Source organism: Diabrotica virgifera, chromosome 3 (genome assembly GCF_917563875.1).
Source record: "Diabrotica virgifera virgifera chromosome 3, PGI_DIABVI_V3a".
NCBI classification, from domain to species: domain Eukaryota; kingdom Metazoa; phylum Arthropoda; class Insecta; order Coleoptera; family Chrysomelidae; genus Diabrotica; species Diabrotica virgifera.
This window is the reverse complement of record NC_065445.1, coordinates 148,273,073-148,297,709: the sequence shown is the minus strand read 5'-3', so window position 1 is coordinate 148,297,709 and position 24,637 is coordinate 148,273,073. Positions and strand designations below refer to the sequence as shown.

The following is a 24,637-nucleotide window of genomic DNA, read 5'->3' as shown; positions in this document are numbered from 1 at the left end:
CAGATTAAATAAATTATTAGAAGAATTTTTTTACTTAGCAACAACATGTTTGTTTTATTTTAATAGTATTTTGTATTTTGACAACGAAACCCGATTTGGGCTTCGAAACGTTAATAAATTCATTTTTTAGTAAAATTGTGGCTTATTTCCCATAAAAAATACGTAATTATAAAAATGCCACAAGGAAATAGCTTCAGAACAACATAAATTTATTTGATCTCAGATGTTTATGTCTATTTTTGTTATTGATATGTTGGTTTATGCCTATATTCCATATATGGGTACCTATTCCATATTTGGTTACTCATTTGTGATTTTGTTTTTTTGTTCGATTCTTTTTTGTTAATTAAGATATTTAATACAAGGCTTTTAATTACTACATAAAAATGTATGACTGATGTGTCATAACATTAAATTGTTTTCATTTCTATAAAGGTATTATTTTATATCGCCAAAATAAAATGGTATTCCATAATTAGCGACTTTCCTCTACTAGTTACGTCATCCATCTGAGCGTGATGACGTAATCGAAGATTTTTTAAAATGGGAGTAGGAGTCGTATGATAGCTCATTTGAAAGGTTATTCAATTATCTGTTTGGTAGTATAAACAATAATATTATTAATTATACAAGGTGACCAAAATAATAATTTTTGAATTAACCTGCGAGCAGTCGCGCCGTTAGAAAAAATGTAACATTTTATTCTTTTTCGTGATAACTTGATGAAAAATTTTGCAACATAAATTTCCACTCGTAAGTGCCTCGAGGAAGGGTGTAGTAATGCGTAGGTTTATTTTTTTTCTATTTTTTTGGAATTTATGGCTTTGGTGAGAAAAAATTAGCTTTAATAATTGTTAGAAATAATATTTCTAACATTACAATTAAATAAAAATACAATAACATAAAGATTTGTTGTAAATTCGCGTCTAAATTCGTATTTTTAGACAAAATCTAACGCGCGACCGATTACGTGACGGAATAGAGCGCGACTGTTACCGGGTTAAATTAATTGACCCAAAAAAGCAGAATGTATGTAATTTATTTAACTCAAAATACAGTCTATTGGTGTCAGAAAATAGAAAAAATATTTATTTGGCAAATAAACACAGCTTTTCACTTAAATTAAATGTTCAAACTGCCAAGAAGTAGGTGAGAGGCTGTTTGTGATTTAATTTAAGCGAAAACAAATGTTTATTTCTGAAATAAACAGTTTTTTCTATTTTCTGACAGCAATAGAATGTATTTTGAGTTAAATAAATGACATACATTCTTCTTTTTGCGTCAATTAATTTAATTTAAAAATCATTTTTTGGTCACCCTGTATAAATAATGATATTAAAGTTTATATTGCTGAATATAGAATTAAATAACCTTTCAAATGACCTATCACACGGCCCTATTCCTATTTAATAAAATTGTCGATTACGTCATCACGCAAAGATAGATGACGTCACTAGTATGAAACATATATTAAAAAATTGTACAAATGTTGAATGGGTTGGATATGTAAGTTCATTTTAAATGAAGTAAAGAAACACAGACGTACTCACAATCATTTAATTAACTTCGACGACCGGTTTCGAACTCTACAATATACAGATCATCTTCAGGTCGGCGTTACAAGTGATTAAATGCTACAATTAAAGAAAGCCAGACTTAGAACATTGTCTGATTGTATCAAAATGCTGATAGAAAAACAAAACTTTGGAAGGTATGTAACTGTTGGCATTTCAGAACAACAAACAAATACATATAATACATATAATATAAATACATATAAATACATATTATATATTATACGTATGCATACACATGAGCAAACAGGTACTCATAAGCACGCACACGCACACAGATGCCTGCGGTTTATGACTATTTGTTAAATTAGATTAAACTTTAAAAAAACATTTTAAAAATTTAAAAGTTTTTTGAATTTTGATCTGCTTACATGCCTTACAAGGGATGAGTTGTAAGTTCATCAATAACATTTTTAAACGTCCAGATTATGCTAGTAGGATAGCTAGGTGAGGGACTGGGTAGGCGGATATGCTTCGTAGGTCATAACACAGTGAATTGGAATGGATCCTGAAGGCAGATGTGTTATGTGAAACAGAGATAGATGTATTCGCTATGAGAAAGACAACGTTTGGATGGAAAAGTTCGTAAATGTAGCTAAATTAGCTACCGTTTTCTTTCTCATAGCTAATACACCTATCTCTGTTTCACATAACAAATCTGCCTTCAGGATTCATTCCAACTCACTGTGTTTTGATCTACGAAGCATGTCCGCCTACCCAGTCCCTCACCTAGCTATCCTACTAGCATAATCTGGACGTTTAAAAATGTTATTGATGAACTTACAACTCATCCCTTGTAACGGCATGTAAGTAGATCAAAATTCAAAAAAATTTTAAAATTTTAATTTTTTTTTTAATTTTAATGTAATTTAACCGTAGTCATAAACCGCAGGCATTTGTGTGCGTGTGCGTGCTTATGAGTACCTGTTTGCTCATGTGTATGCCTACGTATGTATTTGTTTGTCGTTCTGAAATGTCAACATTTACATACCTTTCAAAGTTTTGCCTTTCTATCAGCATTTTGATACAACCAGACAATGTTCTAACTCTGGCTTTCTTTAATTGTAGCATTTAATCACTTTTAACGCCGACCTGAAGATGATCTGTATATTGTAGATATCGAAACCGGTCGTCGAAGTTAATTAAATGATTGTGAGTACGTCCGTGTTTCTTTATTTCATTTAAAAAATTGTAATTTAAAAATAAAACCTGTGTCGACCTATGTCGGCATTTCCTTAAAATCTAATAACTACTGCCAATACAAATAAGTATAGATGGTGCACTCGTTTCTTTGGCCAACCCCGAATATAAGACACCGTGTAAATATCGAATAAACCTTGGATCTATGTTTTAAAGAAGATTAAAAATATAATAACACAGGAGGAAAATGCGCAGCAATAGAAAATTAAAAACATAGTAAGTTACAGCAAGAACTATTTATCTTTTCCATTATAATCGTACTAACAACGACATACTTTTCTTTAGTGCAAAAGAACAATATGTACGAGTAACTCAACTAAAAATAGTGTCTACTTTGTAAGAAGCAATAAACTTACCAACTTTTGATTTACAAAGAGCATCCTTGATTAATTGATCACAGTTTCCTTTTTTTGATTCTTTAGGTTTTGTACTTTCCTTTTTAGGCTCTGAACAATCCTTTTTTATATTCACTTTCTTATCGCCTTCTAATAAATTAAAAAATGTATTATTATGTAATAAGAGAACTATATTAAAATCACAATAGAGATGCACTGGCAATAAACAAACCAACACATGTTAAACGTTACGAGGAGCACTCCCGAATCATGATTTACAATGTATAAACTTTTTAAATAATGATTTTGGATTCACAATGTATATAGGTACACTAAAAATCATGATTTGGGAGTGCTTCTTGGGAGGCAAAGTCGATCGACATGTTTAATGGATTTGCAATCGCTGGTTCGAGCCTCAGCCATGTCATTTGAAATTAATAAAAGGCCAACGCCGTAGTATAAAATTCAATAGAATCTACGACTTGGTCTGGAATAAACTGGCCTCTGATCGGCCTATGGAGGAGCGGTACGGCAAGGGATAAGGGCTTGCGGCTTGTTGATACTCCTCCATAGATCCCTACCGAAGGGCGTTAACGCCTAAGAACGGTGTATATATAGGGTGAGGCAGATAAAGGGCCTATTAGAAATATCTCGAGAACTAAAAGTAAGAGAATCATGACAATTGGAATACAGGGGTTTTGAGGTATGAACTATTTAATAAAAATATTTTGGTCTCTTTTCTACTTCCGGTTATACCGGAAGTTGATTGTAACTTCGTTTTTTCAAATGGCACACCCTGAAAATTTTTACATTTTTGGATTCTGCTCGATGTCTTCTTTCTTAAAATATGAGATTTTGTAATATTATACAGGGTAGTTTAAAAGATAATTACGGTTTTTTATAAATTTTGTAGCAAACTTCACACCCTGTAGAATTGTACTGATTTGATATCAAAAACTCCGTTTGTGTTCAAGTGATTTTTAATATAGTCTATTATTATTAAAAATTATTAATATAGCGAAAGGTTTAATTTTAGTATACAGGGTTGGTCGAAACTCGGAATGAGTATTATCTGAGTTTTCTTAAATGGAACACCCTGTATTTTAGTATTGTAATGAAATGATATTTTATAGTACTTTTTTATTTCTTAAGCATTCCCTATACCTAACTGCTTTAATTTGTAAGTTATTCGTAGTTCTTTAAGCCTAACATTAATTGAAACAAAAATTACGTGAAATTTTATTAGGTTTGTCCTGAAAATATTCAATCATAAAAATTTTTTTGAAAATAAGTACATGTTAATCTAGAATTATCCTTAATTTATGAATATTGGATGAGATACCAAAATGCCTACGTTGTTAGGATTGTTGGTGCATAAAATATTAATAAAAACAAACCATATTCTACCCAGTTGGCTATGGCTTTGACACTAAACTTGATTAAACATTAGACATTATATTATTTTTATAGTTCCAGTTGTTGTGTTACTATTACTAATATAAATTTTTGTGATGCGGAACTGATTAGTAAAGTTTTTGTTCTAGGAGAGTAAGTATAACAAAAATGTACTAATAGCAATAAGAATTTATCATCTGCAACTCCCTGATAGACGACAGCCAAGAAGAAAAACTTTTCAAAGTGTAGAAGAGAAACTTTTTAAAGTTTACTAGAACAGTTTCGACGTACTAGACACTTAGATTACGAGAACATTAATACTACCTAATAAGTATGCAGATTCTCAGTGACACTAACATTTCATTCATTTTAATCATTTAAAATAATTTTTCTTCGATCAGACTTCTCGTAATCTAAATTTCCAGTTCGTTCAAACCACTCTAGTAAATTTTGAAGAGTTTCTCTTTTTTTTTTGGTTGTCATCTATCATGGAATTTCTGATGATAAACTCTTATTGCTGGTAGCACATTTTTATTTCTTATACTCTCCTTGAACAAAAAACCATCTGAATCAGTTCCTCATTAGAAAAATTCATATTAGCAATGGTAGCAAAGCAACTGGAACCTAAAAAATGGTAGAATGTTTAAGCAAAGCAAATGTTTAAGCATATTTAGTGTCAGTCATAGCCAACTAGATAGGATATTGTGTTTTTATTAATATTAAACACACCAACAAACTTAACTACGTAGGTATTTTGATATATCAACCAGTATTAATAAATTATGGGTCAGTCGAGATTAATATGTGTTTATTTTCGAAAAATTATTTGTGATTGAATATTTTCACGGCAAACCTAATAAAATTTCACGTAATTTTTGTTTCAATTAATGTTAGGCTTAAAGAACTACGAATAATTTACAAATTAAAGCAGTTAGGTATAGGGAACGCTTAAGAAATAAAAAAGTACTATAAATATCATTTCATTACAATACTAAAATACAGGGTGTTCCATTTAAGAAAACTCAGATAATACTCATTCCGAGTTTCGACCAACCCTGTATACTAAAATTAAACCTTTCGCTATATTAATCATTTTTAATAATAATAGACTATATTAAAAATCACTTGAACATAAACGGAGTTTTTGATATCAAATCAGTACAATTCTACAGGGTGTGAAGTTTGCTACAAAATTTATAAAAAACCGTAATTATCTTTTAAACTACCCTGTATAATATTACAAAACCTCATATTTTAAGAAAGAAGACATCGAGCAGAATCCAAAAATGTAAAAATATAGAGGGTGTGCCATTTGAAAAAACGAAGTTACAATCAACTTCCGGTATAACCGGAAGTAGCAAAGAGACCAAAATATTTTTATTAAATAGTTCATACCTCAAAACCCCTGTATTCTAATTTTCATGATTCTCTTACTTTTAGTTCTCGATATATTTCTAATAGGACTTATAAGTTTGGTATTATTGACTGACAATATGTAGACTTTAGTTTTTTATTGAGGTTGCAGTCATTTATTTCTAAGGGGCAGGGTAAGAGAAACTCTGTGTTATAATCAAGCTTTCGCAAAATTTATTTGCTTCGTCAGGATTAGCTAAAATTATTATACAGTTATAAATAAATACAATGAAATGAAAGAACATTGCATAAAAATTAGTACAAAAACTTACAACGTGAGGTTTGTTCCTTAATTTAACATTTCTACAAAACATAAAATATCTAAAAAAATCTTTATCCTAATGGTTTCCAAATTCCAATGTTTTAATTTTTACAATTCATGATAAAAAATATGATTTAAGAGGATCGGTACGTTTTTTCGGCTGCAATGTTATTCAAATGGGAATATTTATTGGTTTTTTCATGATTCGAAAAAAATGAACACAATGTCCGTGGTAATCTTCCAAATCTATCTTTGTCATACAACGCACTCAGTCGAATAGAATATTGTCAGTCAGACACTGACAATCAGTGGCAATTTTAAATAATTATTTGACATGAATCGGAAATATTTTAAGTTGTTGATTAAATAATATTGATATATACTGTATTTGATAAATAATTGATTTAAAAGGTGAAATTAATAAAAAGTTATTTATTGTGTATTATTTATGGAAGATAGAAGCAGAGAATACATCAAGATATATTCTGTGATCCAAGTATTTTGTTGTTAAAGATGTTCAAAATTGTAAGAGTTCCATAGTAACAATATATTATTATAAAATCACTTTAACACTTTCCCTCTTGTCTCGATTGAGTATTAGTTTTTGTTGTAGGTAGGTACATATAAATTATTACAATCACTGAATACATAGTTAGTGAAAAAATTATCACATTTATTAACTGAATTAATAATTTGCAATTATTCAAAAAATAACAGTTATCCAAGAACATTCAAAAGCCATCTCTTTAAGCTAGTTATGACATTGTCAAGTAGAATGACATTCTAGTAATTACACGTAATTTGCCATGTAAAGACAGAAAAGGTAGGGATAGCCGCAAAATATTTGCGAATTATGTACCCATGGCCTTAATAATTTAGTTCTAAATTTGACTAATGCCAGAAAGACACTTAAATAATGTCAAAAAGACACTCGTAGTTATTTGTTTATTTGATTTTAAGTTGTTAAGGACTAGATTTTTGATTATTACTTGCTTGTGCATTTTAAAATTTTAGAAGGTATAGATATATATATATTTTGTTAATTATTGTTTTCTTAACAAATTAAAGTGGTGTTAAATTTGAAAATTTAATTTAATTTTTGAAATTTTGTCGGGGAATTTATTATTTTTGAATTGAAATATCAGTTATGGAAAGATAGAATATAATTATAGATGTTACTCAGTTTATTTATGTCAGTTTTTTTAATCACACATTGATATTTATTTATGCACACCATTTCTAGAAATTCTCTTATATTTAAATTATTTTCGTGTTTTATTATCGTTGTTTCATTGAATTTGAATGTATGTTTTTTATTTATTGCATGATCTACTAATGCACATGTGTTTTTGTTATTTCTAAGATCACTTTTATGTGACGTTAGTCTACCTATTAAATTACTGGATGTGTGTCCGATGTATGACTTATCGCAATTTTCGAATGGTATCTTGTATACTACATTTGAGTTTTCCATAATACCAATAGGTGTTTTAGTTTTTGTATATAGTGTTAAAATGTAAAAACATTGGCAACACTATATACAAAAACTAAAACACCTATTGGTATTATGGAAAACTCAAATGTAGTATACAAAATACCATGCGAAAATTGCGATAAGTCATACATCGGACACACATCCAGGAATTTAATAGGTAGACTAACGTCACATAAAAGCGATCTTAGAAATAACAAAAACACATGTGCATTAATAGATCATGCAATAAATAAAAAACATCCATTCAAATTCAATGAAACAACGATACTAAAACACGAAAATAATTTAAATAAAAGAGAATTTCTAGAAATGGTGTGCATAAATAAATATCAATGTGTGAATAAAAAAACTGACATAAATAAACTAAGTAACATCTATAATTATATTATATCTTTCGATAACTGATATTTTAATTCAAAAATAATAAATTCCCCGACAAAATTTCAAAAATTAAATTAAAATTTCAAATTTAACACCACTTTGTTAAATTTTTTAATTTGTTAAGAAAACAATGATTAACAAAATATATATATCTATAACTTCTAAAATTTTAAAATGCACAAGCAAGTAATAATCAAAAATCTAGTTCTTAACAACTTAAAATCAAATAAACAAATACCTACGACTGTTTTATTGACATTATTTAAGTGTCTTTCTGGCATTAGTCAAATTTAGAACTAAATTATTAAATCATATTTTTTATCATGAATTGCAAAAATTAAAACATTGGAATTTGGAAACCATTAGGATAAAGATTTTTTTTAGATATTTTATGTTTTGTAGAAATGTTAAATTAAGGAACACACCTCACGTTGTAAGTTTTTGTACTAATTTTTATGCAATGTTCTTTCATTTCATTGTATTTATTTATAACTATATAATAATTTTAGCTAATCCTGACGAAGCAAATAAATTTTGCGAAAGCTTGATTATAACACAGAGTTTCTCTTACCCTGCCCCTTAGAAATAAATGACTGCAACCTCAATAAAAAACTAAAGTCGATATATGTATATGTACATATTTACAGTATATTCGGCCTAACAATTAATGAACATTCATTCAGTTCTGCTTGATGAGTGAATAGATTTGATGTATAGAGTCTGACAAACTATCTAAGAGTCATTAATATTCAGCTTATCGATGTGCTATTCTTCAAGGTATGAAATTCTATCAAGGATCTACGTGTTTTATGGAATGATCCCTTGTTTATTTAAAAACATATTTTCATCAATAGTACCCCGCTGAGCTGAATATTAATGGCTCTCTTAGTTTGCTGGCGGAACTTTATGTGACAGTTTCGTCAGGTGTATCCGTAAAGATCACATTTTGTAACATTCCAATATGTGGATAGTTTACATTTTTAGGTAAAAACTTTTTAATTTTAATTTATTTTACTCCTGTATTCCTTTAATTTTTTTACCAAATAAAACAATAAGTTTATGTATACATATATTGAAAAATGTCGCAACGAAATAATGAAGTTTTTGGTAATTAGATGGCAATTTATAAAAGTGAACATTGCTTGTTGGAATTAAAAGATAACCACCATCACAACAGAGATAAGAGAGATGCTGCATACAGCATACAGAAAATTAGTGAATAAGTTGAAGAAAATAGAGCCTGATTCAAATTAAATACGTCAATAGGGAACTTGCACATTTTTTTTATTACATAATAATGTTCAGTTTTGTATAAAAATGAGATTTCCAAAATTTCACGCTTCAAAATCTCATAATAACTTAGAAGTACAAATTTAAAGTCTTCGGTATCTTAAAATAGGTCAAACGGCCCGTGACGTCACTCAGTTTAACTATATGGTTCCGTTTATGCTTATAATTAGGTATATTCTTCTTTTTCTTCTTTAGTTTATTGGCCTCCACCTATTTTGGTATACCTCGTCGCGAAATAAAGGAAAAAATATTTATATTCTATTAACATTTATCGTATGTCATTGTAATAATATATATTCTTGTTCTCATGATCATTTTTCAGTGCGTCATTAATTATGACGTCACATACTGTATTGGGTGTGTCGAGACTTATTTCATGTAATTATTGACGAATCTGACAGATGCCAGAATCGGTGAAAAGCTTGTGGAATTAAACTAATAAGTTATTTAGTAGATTTGATTTTTACACAATATGTTAACATGTAGGTATTTTTTATAAAGGGGAATAAAATTAAAAAGTAAACAAGTAAACAGTAAACAATATTGTTAATTAAATTTATAAATATGGAAACATTAAAAAATGACACAAAACTATCCATAAACTGTGTTATTATCTTCTTCTCTAGGTGCTGTCTCCGCTTCAAAAGTTGGCAATCATCAGAGAGATCTTTATTTCTGAAACCGCGGCTCTAAATAATTCATTGTTATTACATCCAAACCAGTTCCTAAGGTTCTTCAGCCATGAGTTACGTCTCCTTACTATGGATCTTTTTTTTTTGCATAATGACCTGCAGTATTAGATATACATCTCTCATCACATGTCCCATATATCTCAGTTTTCTTCTTATTTGTTAGTTCTTCTCGTTCCCTATGCGTAAGTCTCATTACCTCCACGTTGGCTATTCTATCTACTCATGAGATTTTTAGCACTCTTCGGTACATCTCGAATGTCTCTAGTCTCCTCACGCCAATGACTAACTTTTAACGAACTAAATTCTAAACCAAAACACAAAATAATGCACAAAAACGTTGTGAAACACAAGGGAAGTCGAATTCGAATTTCAAAATGACAGGTACACAAAATACTGACCTGAATAATAACCGTCACTTGACTCTTTGACACTTCTAAAAAATGGCCAAAATGAACGAGGTTTTCGTCAAATGTTCGTAATACGAGTATTTGATTGGCTAGAAAAAACGCGCATTCTAAATATCAACGAATCAAACGTAGGTTAGGAATAGACATCTTATGTATATAACCATTGTAATGCTGCATTATTTTTGTGTTTAATCACGGAGCTACCGCTTTTTCCGTCTCATCTAACTTAATGCATTAGAGAGAAATCGAAAAACTGTGACGCACTGAAAAATGATCATGAGAACAAGAATACCAGTTTGTTGACATTGGAGTTTGATATAGTTATTGAAGGAAAGGAAAGAAGGTTTACTACGGAAAATAAAACCATTTTGTAAAAGTACAGTTTTCTATGAATAGTTCAAACGATCAAAACACTTGTAACGTCAAATAAATGTATTTTCTACTGAAGTTTATAACATCTAATTTAAAATTCTGTTTACTTTGTTGGAAAAATGTAAATGTACAAACGAATGACGTCACGACGCGTTTTAGGCCACCTGTTTTAATTTGAATTTTTAATCGCCTTTGAGGGCCAAACGAAAGACCTACAAAAATTTTTTATCTTTGATACATGTTTTAAATTATGTTCTGTTGTGATTTATAACATTTTTTTCGAATTTAAAAATTTATGCAAGTTCCCTATTGTTTAAATGGTGATATGACTGCTCTCATTTTGCGTATCTTTCTTCTCAATCAAGGGAGATACAAGTGATATCAACTAATTGTACACTGATTCGTTCATGCGCAGAAAAGTGTTATAATTAGATGGTCTTTGTCTTAATTCATTAAAGAGATTGATGGGGGTAAATTTAGTTCTTCTCCACAACCATTTCGTACACCCCTGTCTGCGTTACTTCCGTCTGGTTTAATGTTTCGCAAAATTACAAAAAATAAGGAGAGAATTTCACACTAATCAAAAATGCCGCAGAAAAGATCGAAATTAATCTACAGAGAACTAAACATATTGGTAGGGGAGCCCAAGCGGGGATTTTTGCAGTTACTCGAGCGCGTCAGATTAGCATATGGGGAGAAATCTGGTACCCTGCAGATGTACCTCTACCATATATTGGCTCTTAACACAGGGGAGTTCGTTGAGGGGGGCCCGAAAAAAAATTTTATCCTTAAAAAAACTTGTCAGATTAAGATAAGGTAAGTTAAGTACCTGCAAAAGAGTGTATATTTCAAAAATCTGACGATTTGAGCCGGGCGTAAGGAAATGGGTGAGTCCCAAAGTTTCACAAGAAAAAAGGGAATATTTCGCGAAATGAATGACAGATCGAAAAACTAAAAAATATGTGCCCAATATTTTTTAAAAATCTATCGAATGGTACCAAACACGACTTCCCACGGAGAGGGGTGGGGGGTAAATTTAATATTTTAAATACTAATCCCGCGATATTTCGCAAAATGAACATCAGATCGAAAAACTGTAAAATACACTTATTCAATATTTTTGAAAAATCTATCGAATGGCACCAAACACGTCCCCCCGTGGATGTGGGGTGGGGGGTTACTTTAAAATCTTAAATAGGAGCCCTCATTTTTTGTTGCAAATTTGGATTCCTTACGTAAAAATAAGTAACTTTTATTCGAAACATTTTTTCGAATTATGGATAGATGGCGTTATAATCGGAAAAAACGATTATTGAAAATGGAAAATTAAATTAAAAAATGACAAGCGCCCACTAAAATGGAAAACTTTACTTAACTTTTGTTGGTTTTAGGACCTACTCTTCACAACCCAATAGGTCCCCAAAGCGCTCGAGTGACTGCACATTTAGCATACTTTGCTCCCCTACCATATTCACTGACATGATTTCAGAGAAAAGATAATATTCAACAGTGACGTGGTTTCAGAGAAAAGAGAGTAATTTTGAGCAAAACAAAAAAAGTGTTTGGAACAAAACTGTTAACAGTAGAAATAAAAGCCATTAAAAACACCAAAGAAGACGGAACGGATGACAGATAAAATAATGCAATGACAGAACAATATTACTCAGATCTATTCAATGACTATGAGAAAATATACAACCCGAAATAAGGTATAAAGTAAAACACAACCGCCACAATTACTTCTTTATTATTTGAGAACAAAAAAATATAAACTCTGAGCTACAATCAGATATGAGTAAATCAGAATACAGAATGCGCTTAGAGAAAAAAAGACATTTATGTTAAACAAAGTTATTACGAAATTATTCAAACCGTTTAAAAAATTATAAGTGAAGGCATATCTTACATGAAGTAATAAACATAAATATACCCGGTTACAATTTAGAATGAAACAATCACCACATTATTAATGTTCAAAAAGCGTGTTACAATCTTTACAAAATGGAGGCCATATTTTAAAATAAGGATAACAGAGGTAACCACATAATAATATATACCCGCTGAAGATCTCTAATGAAAGTGAAACGTACGTAAGGGCATTTTTGGTCCTCTCTGAACAAACTAAAATATAAAACTGAAATATAATATTAGTGGAGTCACTGAAGGTTTTCACCTCCAATTTCGTTGAATCTCCATCGATTTTCATGAAAATTGGTAAGTAGTTAGAGGATACCTCAAGCAACAAAGGTGATATGATGCAAACTTGCGCTTTTCCCCTGGGGGGTGGAAGCCACCCCTTCTCGGGGGTGAAAATTATTTTATCAAAAATAATACCATAAATCGATTTAAGAACAAATTCCAAGCAAAATTTGTTATATAAAGTTATTAATATAAATCAATGCTTTTTGAGTTATTGAGGATCAAAGATTTCATTTTTTCGTAAAAAATGCATGCTTTAAAGCAGTTTTTCACGTATAACTCAAAAACTACAAGCTTTTACAAAAAAGTTATTATTACCAAAATTGAAGATAATAAAAAATTGAATACACTCCTCACTTAAAGAACTAAACTAATATTAAGTCAAAGTGAGTCATGGGTAATTGAATGTAAGTTTTTTTCGACGAGTACTCAAATCTATATTTTTAAGCTTAAATAACGGGAAAACGGTGCATTTTATAAAATTAACCTCTCTTTTTCAGTGCTTTTTCAGCACTTATCAAAGCACTTAGGATTACCTATCAATTGAGCTTCAGAAGAAGTTAATAGCAATAAAATTAAGCAAGTTATGATGAAAATAAGAGAACCCTTTGGAATTTTTTAGGAAAAAGTGAAAAATAAAACATATGCCATTTCCACAAAAATTAAAATTTATAGTAATCCTTCCAATAATTTCTTTATATTAGCATAACTAATGATTTCAACAATTTTGACCGGTTTATATTGAAAATTTTTGAAAAAAAGGTATAATTTAAAAAAAATCTGAATTTTTAAAATGATCGTAATTTTCATTTTCTTTTGATAATAACTCCAAAAATACTCAATATACGTGAAAAATGATATACAACCAAATTTTAGTTTTTTCTGTATCAAATATTTTACCTTTTTTATTATTTCTGTAGGGTAAAAATAACCGAGATAGAAACGTATAAAACATAAATTTTGCTGTGAGAACCATGTAACCGTGGACATTTAAGCTTTTATTTTTTAAAATGTAAGGGGTTTAAAAGGTTATGGTAGGGGAGCCAAAGCGGGGATTTTTGCAGTAACTCGAGCGCGTCAGATTACCATATGGGGAGAAACCTGGTACTCTGTAGATGTACCTCTACCATATATTGGCTCTAAACACAGGGGAGTTCGTTAAGGGGGAGCCGAAAAAGAAAATGTATTCTTAGAAAACTCAAAATCGTCAGATTAAGATAAGGTAAGTTAAGTACATGCAAAACAGTGTTCATTTCAAAAATCTGACGATTTGGGCGGGGCGTAAGGAAATAGGCGAGTCCTAAAGTTTCACAAGCAAAAAGCGAATATTTCGCGAAATGAACGATAGGTCTAAAAACTAAAACATACGTGCTCAATATTTGTCAAAAATCTATCGAATGATACCAAACACGACTCCCCACGGAAAGGGGTGGGGGTAAATTAGTAGTACGGACATCTATAATAATAACCTATATGTTTCCTGCAGCCGATTTTGATGATATACATAAGTAGTTATAAACACATGAAGATCAAAAAACGGTAAATTTTCGCTTTTTTCGTCTATTACCAAAAAGTTAAGCATTTTAAACAAATTTGAGAGTAAGAGGCTCATAAATCGTATAAAAAACTTCAATATGACGTTCGCTGAATATGTCTATCCTTATTAGTTGCTTAGAAAATTGCAAAATAAATAATAGATTTTGAGTTTTTATAAATATTCATAACGTATGTAAAAATTAATTTAGAACCGTCTTATTAAACGGAATGCTGAGACTTCCGGTGCTTAAATCATACCCTAAATTTTAAAGCATTTGGTCAAATACTTTAAAAGTTATTTAATTTGATTTTCCAAATTTAATTATTTTGCAACACTTAAGTCAGAAAATGATAAAGTTACAGTAATACTTTGGATAGTGTATAAAAGAAGAATATTTACACTATTAATTTAATTAAAAAAATACAAAAAATAATAATTCTAAATATTGCAAAATTATTTTGTAAGAACATGTGAATTAAAAAAATGGGGGGCTAACTTCGTCCCTAATTGTCCTAGGACAATTGTTTTACTTTCTAAATATGTATAAAAATTCATTCTTTCTAAATATGAAAAAATAATTTCTCTAAGGGTAACGGTTAAAAAGTTATTCTAATTATTTATAAGTAAGCAAAAAATCGACATGTTTTGCAAAATAGATTTACACTGTTTAAAATTATTTTTGTCCTTTTTTTTTTAATTAAGTTAATAGTATAAATGTTCTTTCATAAACTGTCCGAAGTATTACTGTTACCTCATAATTTTCTGACTTAGAGTGTTGCAAAAAAATGAATTTGGGATAAACAAATTAAATAACTTTTAAACTATTTGACCAATTGCTTTGAAATTTAAAATATAATTTAAGCACAAGAATTCTCAGTATTCCGTGTAATAAGAAGGTTCTAACTTAATTTTTATGATTATTTCATTCATAGGAGATTCTGACCAATAGAAAGCTACAGAAATCTAAATTAAATCGATAATTTTTGATAATCTCCCGTCGTTAAGTATATTATGTCAGATGCCCTTCGTTGCTACGAAAAAATACATTCAGTGACATTAATGACAATTAATGTTTTAAAAATTATAAAAGTGATGACTTTCAATCGTCAAATATTTATAAAAACTGTGTGTTTAATGGTACTTACATAAATAAATTACAATAAAATTTTGGTTTTGAACAGTTTTATTCATGAAATAATCGCAACAAATTGAACTCGACCTCTGAAATTAATATAAAATTTTTGCTCTTGTGACACTTTGACATAATTTCACTCGCCTTCGGCTCGTGAAATTAAAACTGTCAAAGTATCACTCGGGAAAAATTCAATAATTTCAGAGCTCTTGTGCAATTACTACTGAAAATTTATAAAATCTCAAAATGTATGACTTATTTTGCAATTTTCTAAGCAACAAAAATAAGGATAGCCATATTTAACGAAAGTTATATTGAAGTTTTTTATAAGATTTATGAGTTTCTTATTCTCAAATTTACTTAGAATGCTTCACTTTTTAGTAATAGACGAAAAAACGAAAATTTACCGTTTTTTGATCTTCATTTGTTTATAACTATGTATATCATCAAAATCGGCTGCAGGAAACATAAAGGTAATTAATATAGATGCCCATACTACTCAAAAAATTTGGATTCGCCTGGAGGGAGATGTGTCACGAGAAAAATCTTATTTCTCTGGACTAAAGTTAAACTGACGAATTTACTTTTTTATATATAATTACAGCGCGATTAACTTGCCAATTTACTCCAAGAATAAAAATATTTATTTGAGAAATAAATAAAACAAGTCTTATTTGACGTTAGTAAAATGGAGAAATGTCAGTTTATTGGTCGAATAACTTTATTCATAGAATAAACTACCAGTTGTCATTGGTAAAACCGGCCATTAGAGAATTATTTTATATTAGTTTTACTCCTAACTGAGTATCAGAACCTAATTTTCGTGGGAATTTGGCCATGATAAATAGACAGGACCTGAGGTGCAATTTTTAGACCTTCCCGTGTCTTCTTTTAATTCATCATTCGTTTGGTTTGCAAATAATAGAAACCACGAATAAACGTAACCAGAAACTTGGTTCCATTTTAGAGCTTTTAACTTCGAATTGTTAAAATAAAGAGTCCATGGAAATGTAAAATAGGGAGATCGCAGACTAAATGGGTCGATGATCTCAAAAGCCATACCGGTTCGTGATAGATACCCATGGCTCAATATAATTAGGAGGAGAGAAAGGCAGGCATATGACGAACATTGAACGTATCAATTACTGGCTAATAGAGAAGAGCTAATAGAGATATCTCTTGAAATCTGCTTACCTCCTTTAGATTTATTAAGAAACTCCTTGACTAGCTGATCACATTTCTCCAATTGTTTAGGTTTTGGACATTCCTTCTTTGACTCCATCTTTTTCTTCTTAGACGAACAATCGGCTCCTGATATAGTTATAATATTTGGTTGTTTTTAATCGAATAATATTTTGATAATTTAGTTATTTAAATTAAAAAGTGAACAATTTTAGTATTATTTCTTACCTATATTTTCTTTCATTACCAATTTCACTGGGCGACCCATTTCAGGTCTTTTTATGTCGGAACAAATTCCTCTTTTACGTATGTCTTCTTTGGATATATCTTTATTGGTGCAGGTTTTTATAGAATTTTCCGACTCACTACGTTTGGCTTCGGCATTATTTTTCTTGGATTCTGTACATGTATTTTCTTGTCTTTTGGAACTTGTGTTTTCGTTACGGTTAGCTTTTATGTTGACGCAACTCCTATATTTTGGGGAAGGTTTTTTAGCGTTACTGTCAGTTCGTTTAGTATCAAACTTACTTTCATGATATCGCTTATCGCAATCACTAGGAGTACTTGTTGACTTTAACAATAAATTTGTGGCTTTCTTATTAGGATCAAAATCTTCAGTTCCTGGTAAAACGTGTGCTTTTTTGAAGGCACAGAGATCACACAGATTCTCTTTGAGAACTCTTGTTTGAGGAAAACATTGCTGGTTTTCGCTGCAATAAGCATTTGTAGCATTAGTAGTTAAGTTTTCTGCTTTTTCGTTAGGGTTTAATTTTTTTTTAGTATCTGATTTTGTAGCATTTTTCTTATTACATTTATCAATTTTTTCGTTGGATGAATTTTTGAGGACCATTCCACATGTGTCTTGTACTTTCACCTTCTGTATGTCTACTTTTTTATTTTTGTCTTCACACTTATTTGATTTATTACCTAAAATAATAGGTTTTAATATTACATTAATTCACGATTACATAGATGTTATCTAGATAATATTAAAACAGTCAGTAATTATTACATTTATAGAAATAAAAGGCAGACATCGAGCACCTAGTTTAATAATTCTTGCCCAAGTAGCTTTCACTCCTAGGGCATCGTCAGGGGCGTTTCGTCAACTTTGAAAGATATCCCAAAATGTCGTAACATTTGTTGTATTTACGTGAGTTGCCTTAAAGTTACATAAATAACACACTGGACAATGGACAAAACATATTAATATTAAAATAAAAGCCGGTACTAAGTTATGTTCATATCGAAGACGGAGATGAAGGTGGAGGATGGAGAGGAGAATGGAGAGGACCTCCATCTCCATCTTTGACATGAACCTTAGTACCGGCTTTTATTTTAATTTTGAGTTGTTTTGTCCAATGTGTTATATATGTATTATAGGATGCGCTGGAATAAATGTTACCCCTCCGTATTAACTTATTTATTTTTAACACATTAGCAAAACGCTCGGACAGGTCGATTTCTAAATTAATAATAGTATCTAATAATAAAACACCGATAACGTTTGTTTTCTATACTTCCACAAAATTTATTACAACTATGTGACTACAGCTGTTTCGGCATAGTGCCATTCTCAAGTAGAAGTATAGAAAACAAACATTTTCAGTGTTTTATTGTTAGATAAAATAAACTTCTATCAAGTAACTCCCATCTTAAAGTTCAGGAAAAGACTCACCCATTCATATGTCAACCATTCATTTTGGTCCAAGGGTGTGGATTTTACGGCCCTTCCCATTTAGGGTCTGTTTTTCGTTCTCGTCCCCAAAACTCCCAAAAACTTCGAAAATTTAACTCCGACCTTTGCAGCTTCTAATAGAAGCGATCATTACCTTTCCAACGCATGTCTAATTTTGAAAATCGGTTATACCGTTCAAAAGTTACCCAGCTCAGAAATATGAGTCAATTTTTATTTAAAAAATGGAAAATGTGGATATGTATGTATGTGGAAAAGTTACACCGATCTGAATTTTTTTTCTGTATTTGAAGAGGGGGTGAGGGCCGATTCAAAACTGGTGTAGTTTGTGAGTTTTGACTACCCATAAGCCAGCTATAGGACTTGGTAAGTACAAAACGGCATATTTTTTGACGGTATATGTCTCCGGTTCAAAAAGAGACAGGAGAACAATAAATACACCAAATCAATAGCATTGACTTGCTTGAAAACTTTCAAATAGTGTCTAAGCTGTCAGGATCAGACATACACACGGCTCAGTATTGCCGAAAAACTGAAAAAGTAAACTTTGAAAATTTTGGTTTTTCGACAATTACTCAAAATATCAACCTACGAATTACGCCAATAACTGAGCGTTTGCAGAAAGACTCTAGACGAATTTAACGGTGTATAACTTATATCCGGAAAAATTCGAATTTTTAAGTTATAGGCTTCACAAATATGATCAAATCTATGTCTTATGGGAAAAACGGTTTTTTAAGCTCAATAATTCCTGTAATAGCTTCAGTTATCATACTTGACCTTAGATGCATAAGATACTACTTGTCAATACGTTTCAAACTCATGTTTACTGAACAAAATCGGTTAAGCCGTTTAGAAGTTATTAAACTACAAAAGTATAATCCAATTAACGATTATTCCCTAAATGGCTTATGTAGTTGTAGTGGTTACGACGCTAATTTGATCTGGCAACGGGCAATCCGAGTTCATTTACCGGCCATCCCAATATTTTTTTCAATCTATTTAGAATAGAAAAAAATCTAGTGTACATTCGATGGACACTAGATCATTTGGGAGATGATGCGACAAAGCGACCATTTATAAAGCTTAACGTGTAACTTTAAAAAACTCCTGATACAAGAATAAAAACCGCTAAACGCCGTAAAAATGAGTGGCGCGTACAATATTCCAGCTACAAAAGATCTGATATGAATATTACGTGGCGCGAAAATGTATTTTGATTTTGATGCAAAACAAAATTCTAGTTTTATTTTAAAAGATTTTTCATAATGTTTGCTAAATTTGAAGTAAACGCGCCACAAAAGAGTTTCAAAATTCAAACTGTACCAAAGTTACCCTTTTGTGGCACGTTTACTTCAAATTTAGTAAATATTATGAAAAAATCTATTAAAATAAAACTAGAATTTTGTTTTGCATCAAAATGAAAATACATTTCCGCGCCACGTAATATTCATATCAGATCTTTTGTAGCTGGAATATTGTATGCGCCACTCATTTTTACGGCGTTTGGCGGTTTCTTATTCTTGTAACATTATTACCGAGGACTGAAACTCCCTTAGAATAAACAAAATGTTTCTTTTGAATGATATATTTGAAATTAAAAATAACACTCAATTTTCTCTTTTCTTCATCCCTGTAACATATCTATTAAAATAAACATAATGGAAGTTGTCGGCACTCTTAATCCTCGGTAATAATGTAACCTTTCATTCTGCGTCTAAATTTTTAAAAAATACTTATTTGTTTTCTCAGGATTCGAAAAAAAATTAATGCATTTAAAAATAATTCGACCGAAATTTTACGCCTACGCTCTCAAAAATAATTAAAGTATTATACATTTTTGTAATCAGTATTTCAAAAGCCTTTTAATGAGGTGTAAAAAAAAATCAAAATTATGCCTGTCATCTGAATATGGAACGCGTAAAGTTAGAAACATTGATGCTATAATATACTATGATTAATTTAAAAATCTACATGTCGGAGCGTTTTGCTTATGTGTTAAAAATAAATAAGTTAATAGGGAGGGGTAATACTTATTTCAGTGCAGTGTATGTTACTTTTCGCCCTCTTTTTACGTAAATAAAACAAATATTTGACATTCTAGGATATTTTCCAAATTTGACGAAACGCCCCTGACGATGCTCTAAGAGCGAAAATATACTTGGGCAAGATTTAATAAACTAGGTGCTAGATATCTGCCTTTCCATAAATTTCATATATTAGAGCATTCAACCATCTTCTACTTTACCAAAGTATTATTAGTTATTTTAAAACCATAAAAAAATATTTCTGTGCCTAATAGAAGTCCTTGACTCCGTCACTGTTAAGCTAACGAGAAGGACGTTTTCTAAAACGGCTCCGGTTCCGATAAAATATGTGTTTCCACCCTTTACCATCTTTTAAGTATCCTAACAACCGTAGTCTTTATATTTTTACATTGGAACTTATAGACAGGTCTTGATATAGTAAGCAATACTTCAATCAATCATTCTCCTCAGTGAAAAGATCTTAACTCTGCTCATTTTAAACTCCTGAATCTACCAGTTCTTGATATGTACCTCTTTTCTCTAAATTATTGTATATTTTAAAATCTGTAACGAAAACGCGAACTTCTGTCTTGTATTCATAGCAAGTTATCAACATCTCCCTTATTTAGGGTATACATTTGATTCATTACTCCTTAATTCTTCTAAACACTGGCCCAACAATATTTTATATTATGTATACTTATCTAATAGATATCTATAATTTTGGGTAAGAATTTCAGCAAGCTTTTGATCAGTCTGATAACATAAAAAGATTTTTTCAAAGACAGCCAAACTGCAATATCATTCGAATAAATCCAAATAGAACAAAAAAGGAAAAACCTAATAAAGGAAAAAAGGGAAAGAAAAAACATTAGAAGCAGGATAAGTCTAAACCGGTGGAAAAAAATTTCAAAGGATAAACCGAAACAAAAATATCTTACTATTTTTAGCCACTTCCTGTTTTTTCTCCTCTTTTTGGTTTTTACATTTTGATTCTTTCGATATCTCTTGTTTTTTCTTTTTTATTTCTTCAATACATTTTTCTCTGCAGCTACTTTTTTTTGTTTCTTTGAACTCTTTAGTCTGGATAGTAGGACGTGGATTACAATATACGTCTTTGGGTTTCACATAGTTTGATACTTTCGTTTTAGATGTAGAAGAATTTGGCGGTTTTTTTAATTCGTTACAGCTGGAAGATTTTTTAACTTCTTCCTTTTTTGTTCCAGTAGACTTATTTTGGTTCTGTTCTTTTTTTGTCACTTTATTGTTGCATGTTGGTTCCTTACTAGTTTTCTGTTTAACCTTTGCCTTATCACAGTTCTTAGAAGAATTTGAATTTGATGAACCAGCTAATGTAGGTTCCTAAACAAAAAGTAATTATTACATTAAAATCAAAATAAAATAACGGGCAATAATATAGAAAGTAAAGGAAATAACAAGTAAAAGTAGGTGGTTAGAGAATTAAAATAAATAAGGAAAAAACACTATTTTCCATTCTATAACTACATTAAATTTGATGCCGTCCTCTGAATTCCCCAGGTACCTCAGTCTTCTGGTTGGTCATGTCGCCGATCTTCTTCAGTCTAAACTTTGCTGACTACCTGGTCTTCGTCACACCTGATCACATGCACTAATTATTTGTGTCGTACTACATACCATAATATATTTCACATCAAGATCCTATATAGGGGAGTCAATAGAGAACGAAAACATGCATTATTTCGGAAAAATTCAAACAAACTTTATGTTTTAAAACTTTTTTTGTTAGTTTATATACATGTTAAGGTAAAAAGTTCTACTCACAGATTTAGTCGCTAATTTTTTATTAATTGTTTCAACAATAACAATTGTTTTGTATAAATAATTTTAAAAAGATCGTTGAATTCATCATTTTACTTTGATAAAATGTTTCTATTTTAAAAATGAATAACCATTTTCAATTTCGTTGCAAAACGAAAATACAGCCGAACCATATTCTAGTCCAATCAGAGAGTGCATCAAGCACCTCTACCGGTTTCGAAACTTATTAGTCTCTCATCAGGAGGCACATATGCTGCTCTCCCTGATCCAACCAAAACAAAACCCCAGCGTGCAGTCCCGGATCGCAACGAACGAAATGGCATAGATGCCCTAGCGGCAACTGCTACAACAAGACTAAGTTTTCACTCTAATGGCATATAAAACAACATAATGCTATTCTACATCCCACCAGAATGAAAACAATGGGAACCTTCTCTGGTTACACCTCCGAGGCTTCTACAATATGCAAGCCATATGGATGCTGAGACTAAGGAAGATGAGGGAATTCTACAATTTACAATTCACGTCCCATCTGCTCAGCGCGGTAAAGTTCCAACGAGAATGGTTCCCTTCGTACTCCAATCATAGTAAATGTAAATCAAAAATGAATAACAATTTTCAATTTCGTTGCAAAACGAAAATACAGCCGAACCATATTCTAGTCCAATCCGGGACTGCACGCTGGGGTTTTGTTTTGGTTGGATCAGGGAGAGCAGCATATGTGCCTCCTGATGAGAGACTAATAAGTTTCGAAACCGGTAGAGGCGCTTGATGCACTCTCTGATTGGACTAGAATATGGTTCGGCTGTATTTTCGTTTTGCAACGAAATTGAAAATGGTTATTCATTTTTGATTTACATTTACTCTGATTGGAGTACGAAGGGAACCATTCTTGTTGGAACTTTACCGCGCTGAGCAGATGGGACGTGAATTGTAAACTGTAGAATTCCCTCATCTTCCTTAGCCTCAGCATCCGTATGGCTTGCATATTGTAGAAGCCTCTGAGGTGTAACCAGAGAAGGTTCCCATTGTTTTCATTCTGGTGGGGTGTAGAATAGCATTATGTTGTTTTATATGCCATTAGAGTGAAAACTTAGTCTTGTTGTAGCAGTTGCCGCTAGGGCATCTATGCCATTTCGTTCGTTGCGATCCGGGACTGCCCGCTGGGTTTTGTTTTGGTTGGATCAGGGAGAGCAGCATATGTGCCTCCTGATGAGAGACTAATAAGTTTCGAAACCGGTAGAGGTGCTTGATGCAGTCTCTGATTGGACTAGAATATGGTTCGGCTGTATTTTCGTTTTGCAACGAAATTGAAAATGGTTATTCATTTTTGATTTACATTTACTCTGATTGGAGTACGAAGGGAACCATTCTCGTTGGAACTTTACCGCGCTGAGCAGATGGGACGTGAATTGTAAATTATAGAATTCCCTCATCTTCCTTAGTCTCAGCATCCGTATGGCTTGCACATTGTAGAAGCCTCGGAGGTGTAACCAGAGAAGGTTCCCATTGTTTTCATTCTGGTGGGGTGTAGAATAGCATTATGTTGTTTTATATGCGATTAGAGTGAAAACTTAGTCTTGTTTCTATTTTGTTTTTGAATATGCTGAAACCGAGTATAGAATTACAATTTGAAAATTCAAAAATTTTGAACTCTTATATGCTATGTCTGCGTATCTAGGAACCATAGGGGAAACTTTTTTTATTATCAATTTAACGAAAAAAAGTTATTCTTCATAAAATGCTCTGCATAGCTTAAAATCTAAAATTCAACCATCAGATATCAAATTTTATCAATTTTATACGAGGTATGTCAAAAATATGAATTTCGTTAAAGATTAAAATACTTTTATATTTCAGAATATCAAAAAATTTTAATATGAAAAGTTATTTGGAATTAAAAACTTTATTTTAATATGCAATTACATACTTTTAATTGAAAAATACAATGATCTACCTGGTCTACAATCTAAGATTTAACCATCCGATATCAAACTTTTTCAATTTTATACGAGGTAAGTAAAAAATATGAATTTTGCTTAACAGTTCAGCACCTTTATAGGTACCTAACAATATTTCGATTAGAAGGATGTAAGTGAATATTAAAACATAGTTTTTAATTCCAAACAACTTTTCTTATTAATAATTTTCGATAGTGTGAATTATACAGGTACGTTTCTCTTGAGGAAAATTCATATTTTTTGACATACATACCTTCTATACAATTAATAAAATTTGATATCTGAAA

General features: G+C 30.9%; 2 protein-coding genes across 5 annotated transcripts in view; one reads left to right on the top strand and one right to left on the bottom strand.

The window, feature by feature from the left end:
- LOC114343993 (alpha-tocopherol transfer protein-like) overlaps positions 1 to 24,637 on the top strand; it is a 391,725-nt gene that overhangs the window by 132,668 nt on the left and 234,420 nt on the right. The gene's annotated exons all lie outside the window — the stretch shown is intronic.
- LOC114338438 (uncharacterized) overlaps positions 1 to 24,637 on the bottom strand; it is a 127,144-nt gene that overhangs the window by 38,422 nt on the left and 64,085 nt on the right. For both annotated transcript variants that reach the window (XM_050645574.1, XM_050645575.1), the window contains 4 exons: positions 21,531 to 21,951; positions 17,095 to 17,793; positions 16,879 to 16,995; positions 3,131 to 3,259 (listed from right to left, as the gene is read on the bottom strand). In XM_050645574.1, coding sequence (XP_050501531.1) covers positions 3,131 to 3,259; positions 16,879 to 16,995; positions 17,095 to 17,793; positions 21,531 to 21,951 — 1,366 coding nt within the window. The remainder of the gene's footprint in view (positions 1 to 3,130; positions 3,260 to 16,878; positions 16,996 to 17,094; positions 17,794 to 21,530; positions 21,952 to 24,637) is intronic.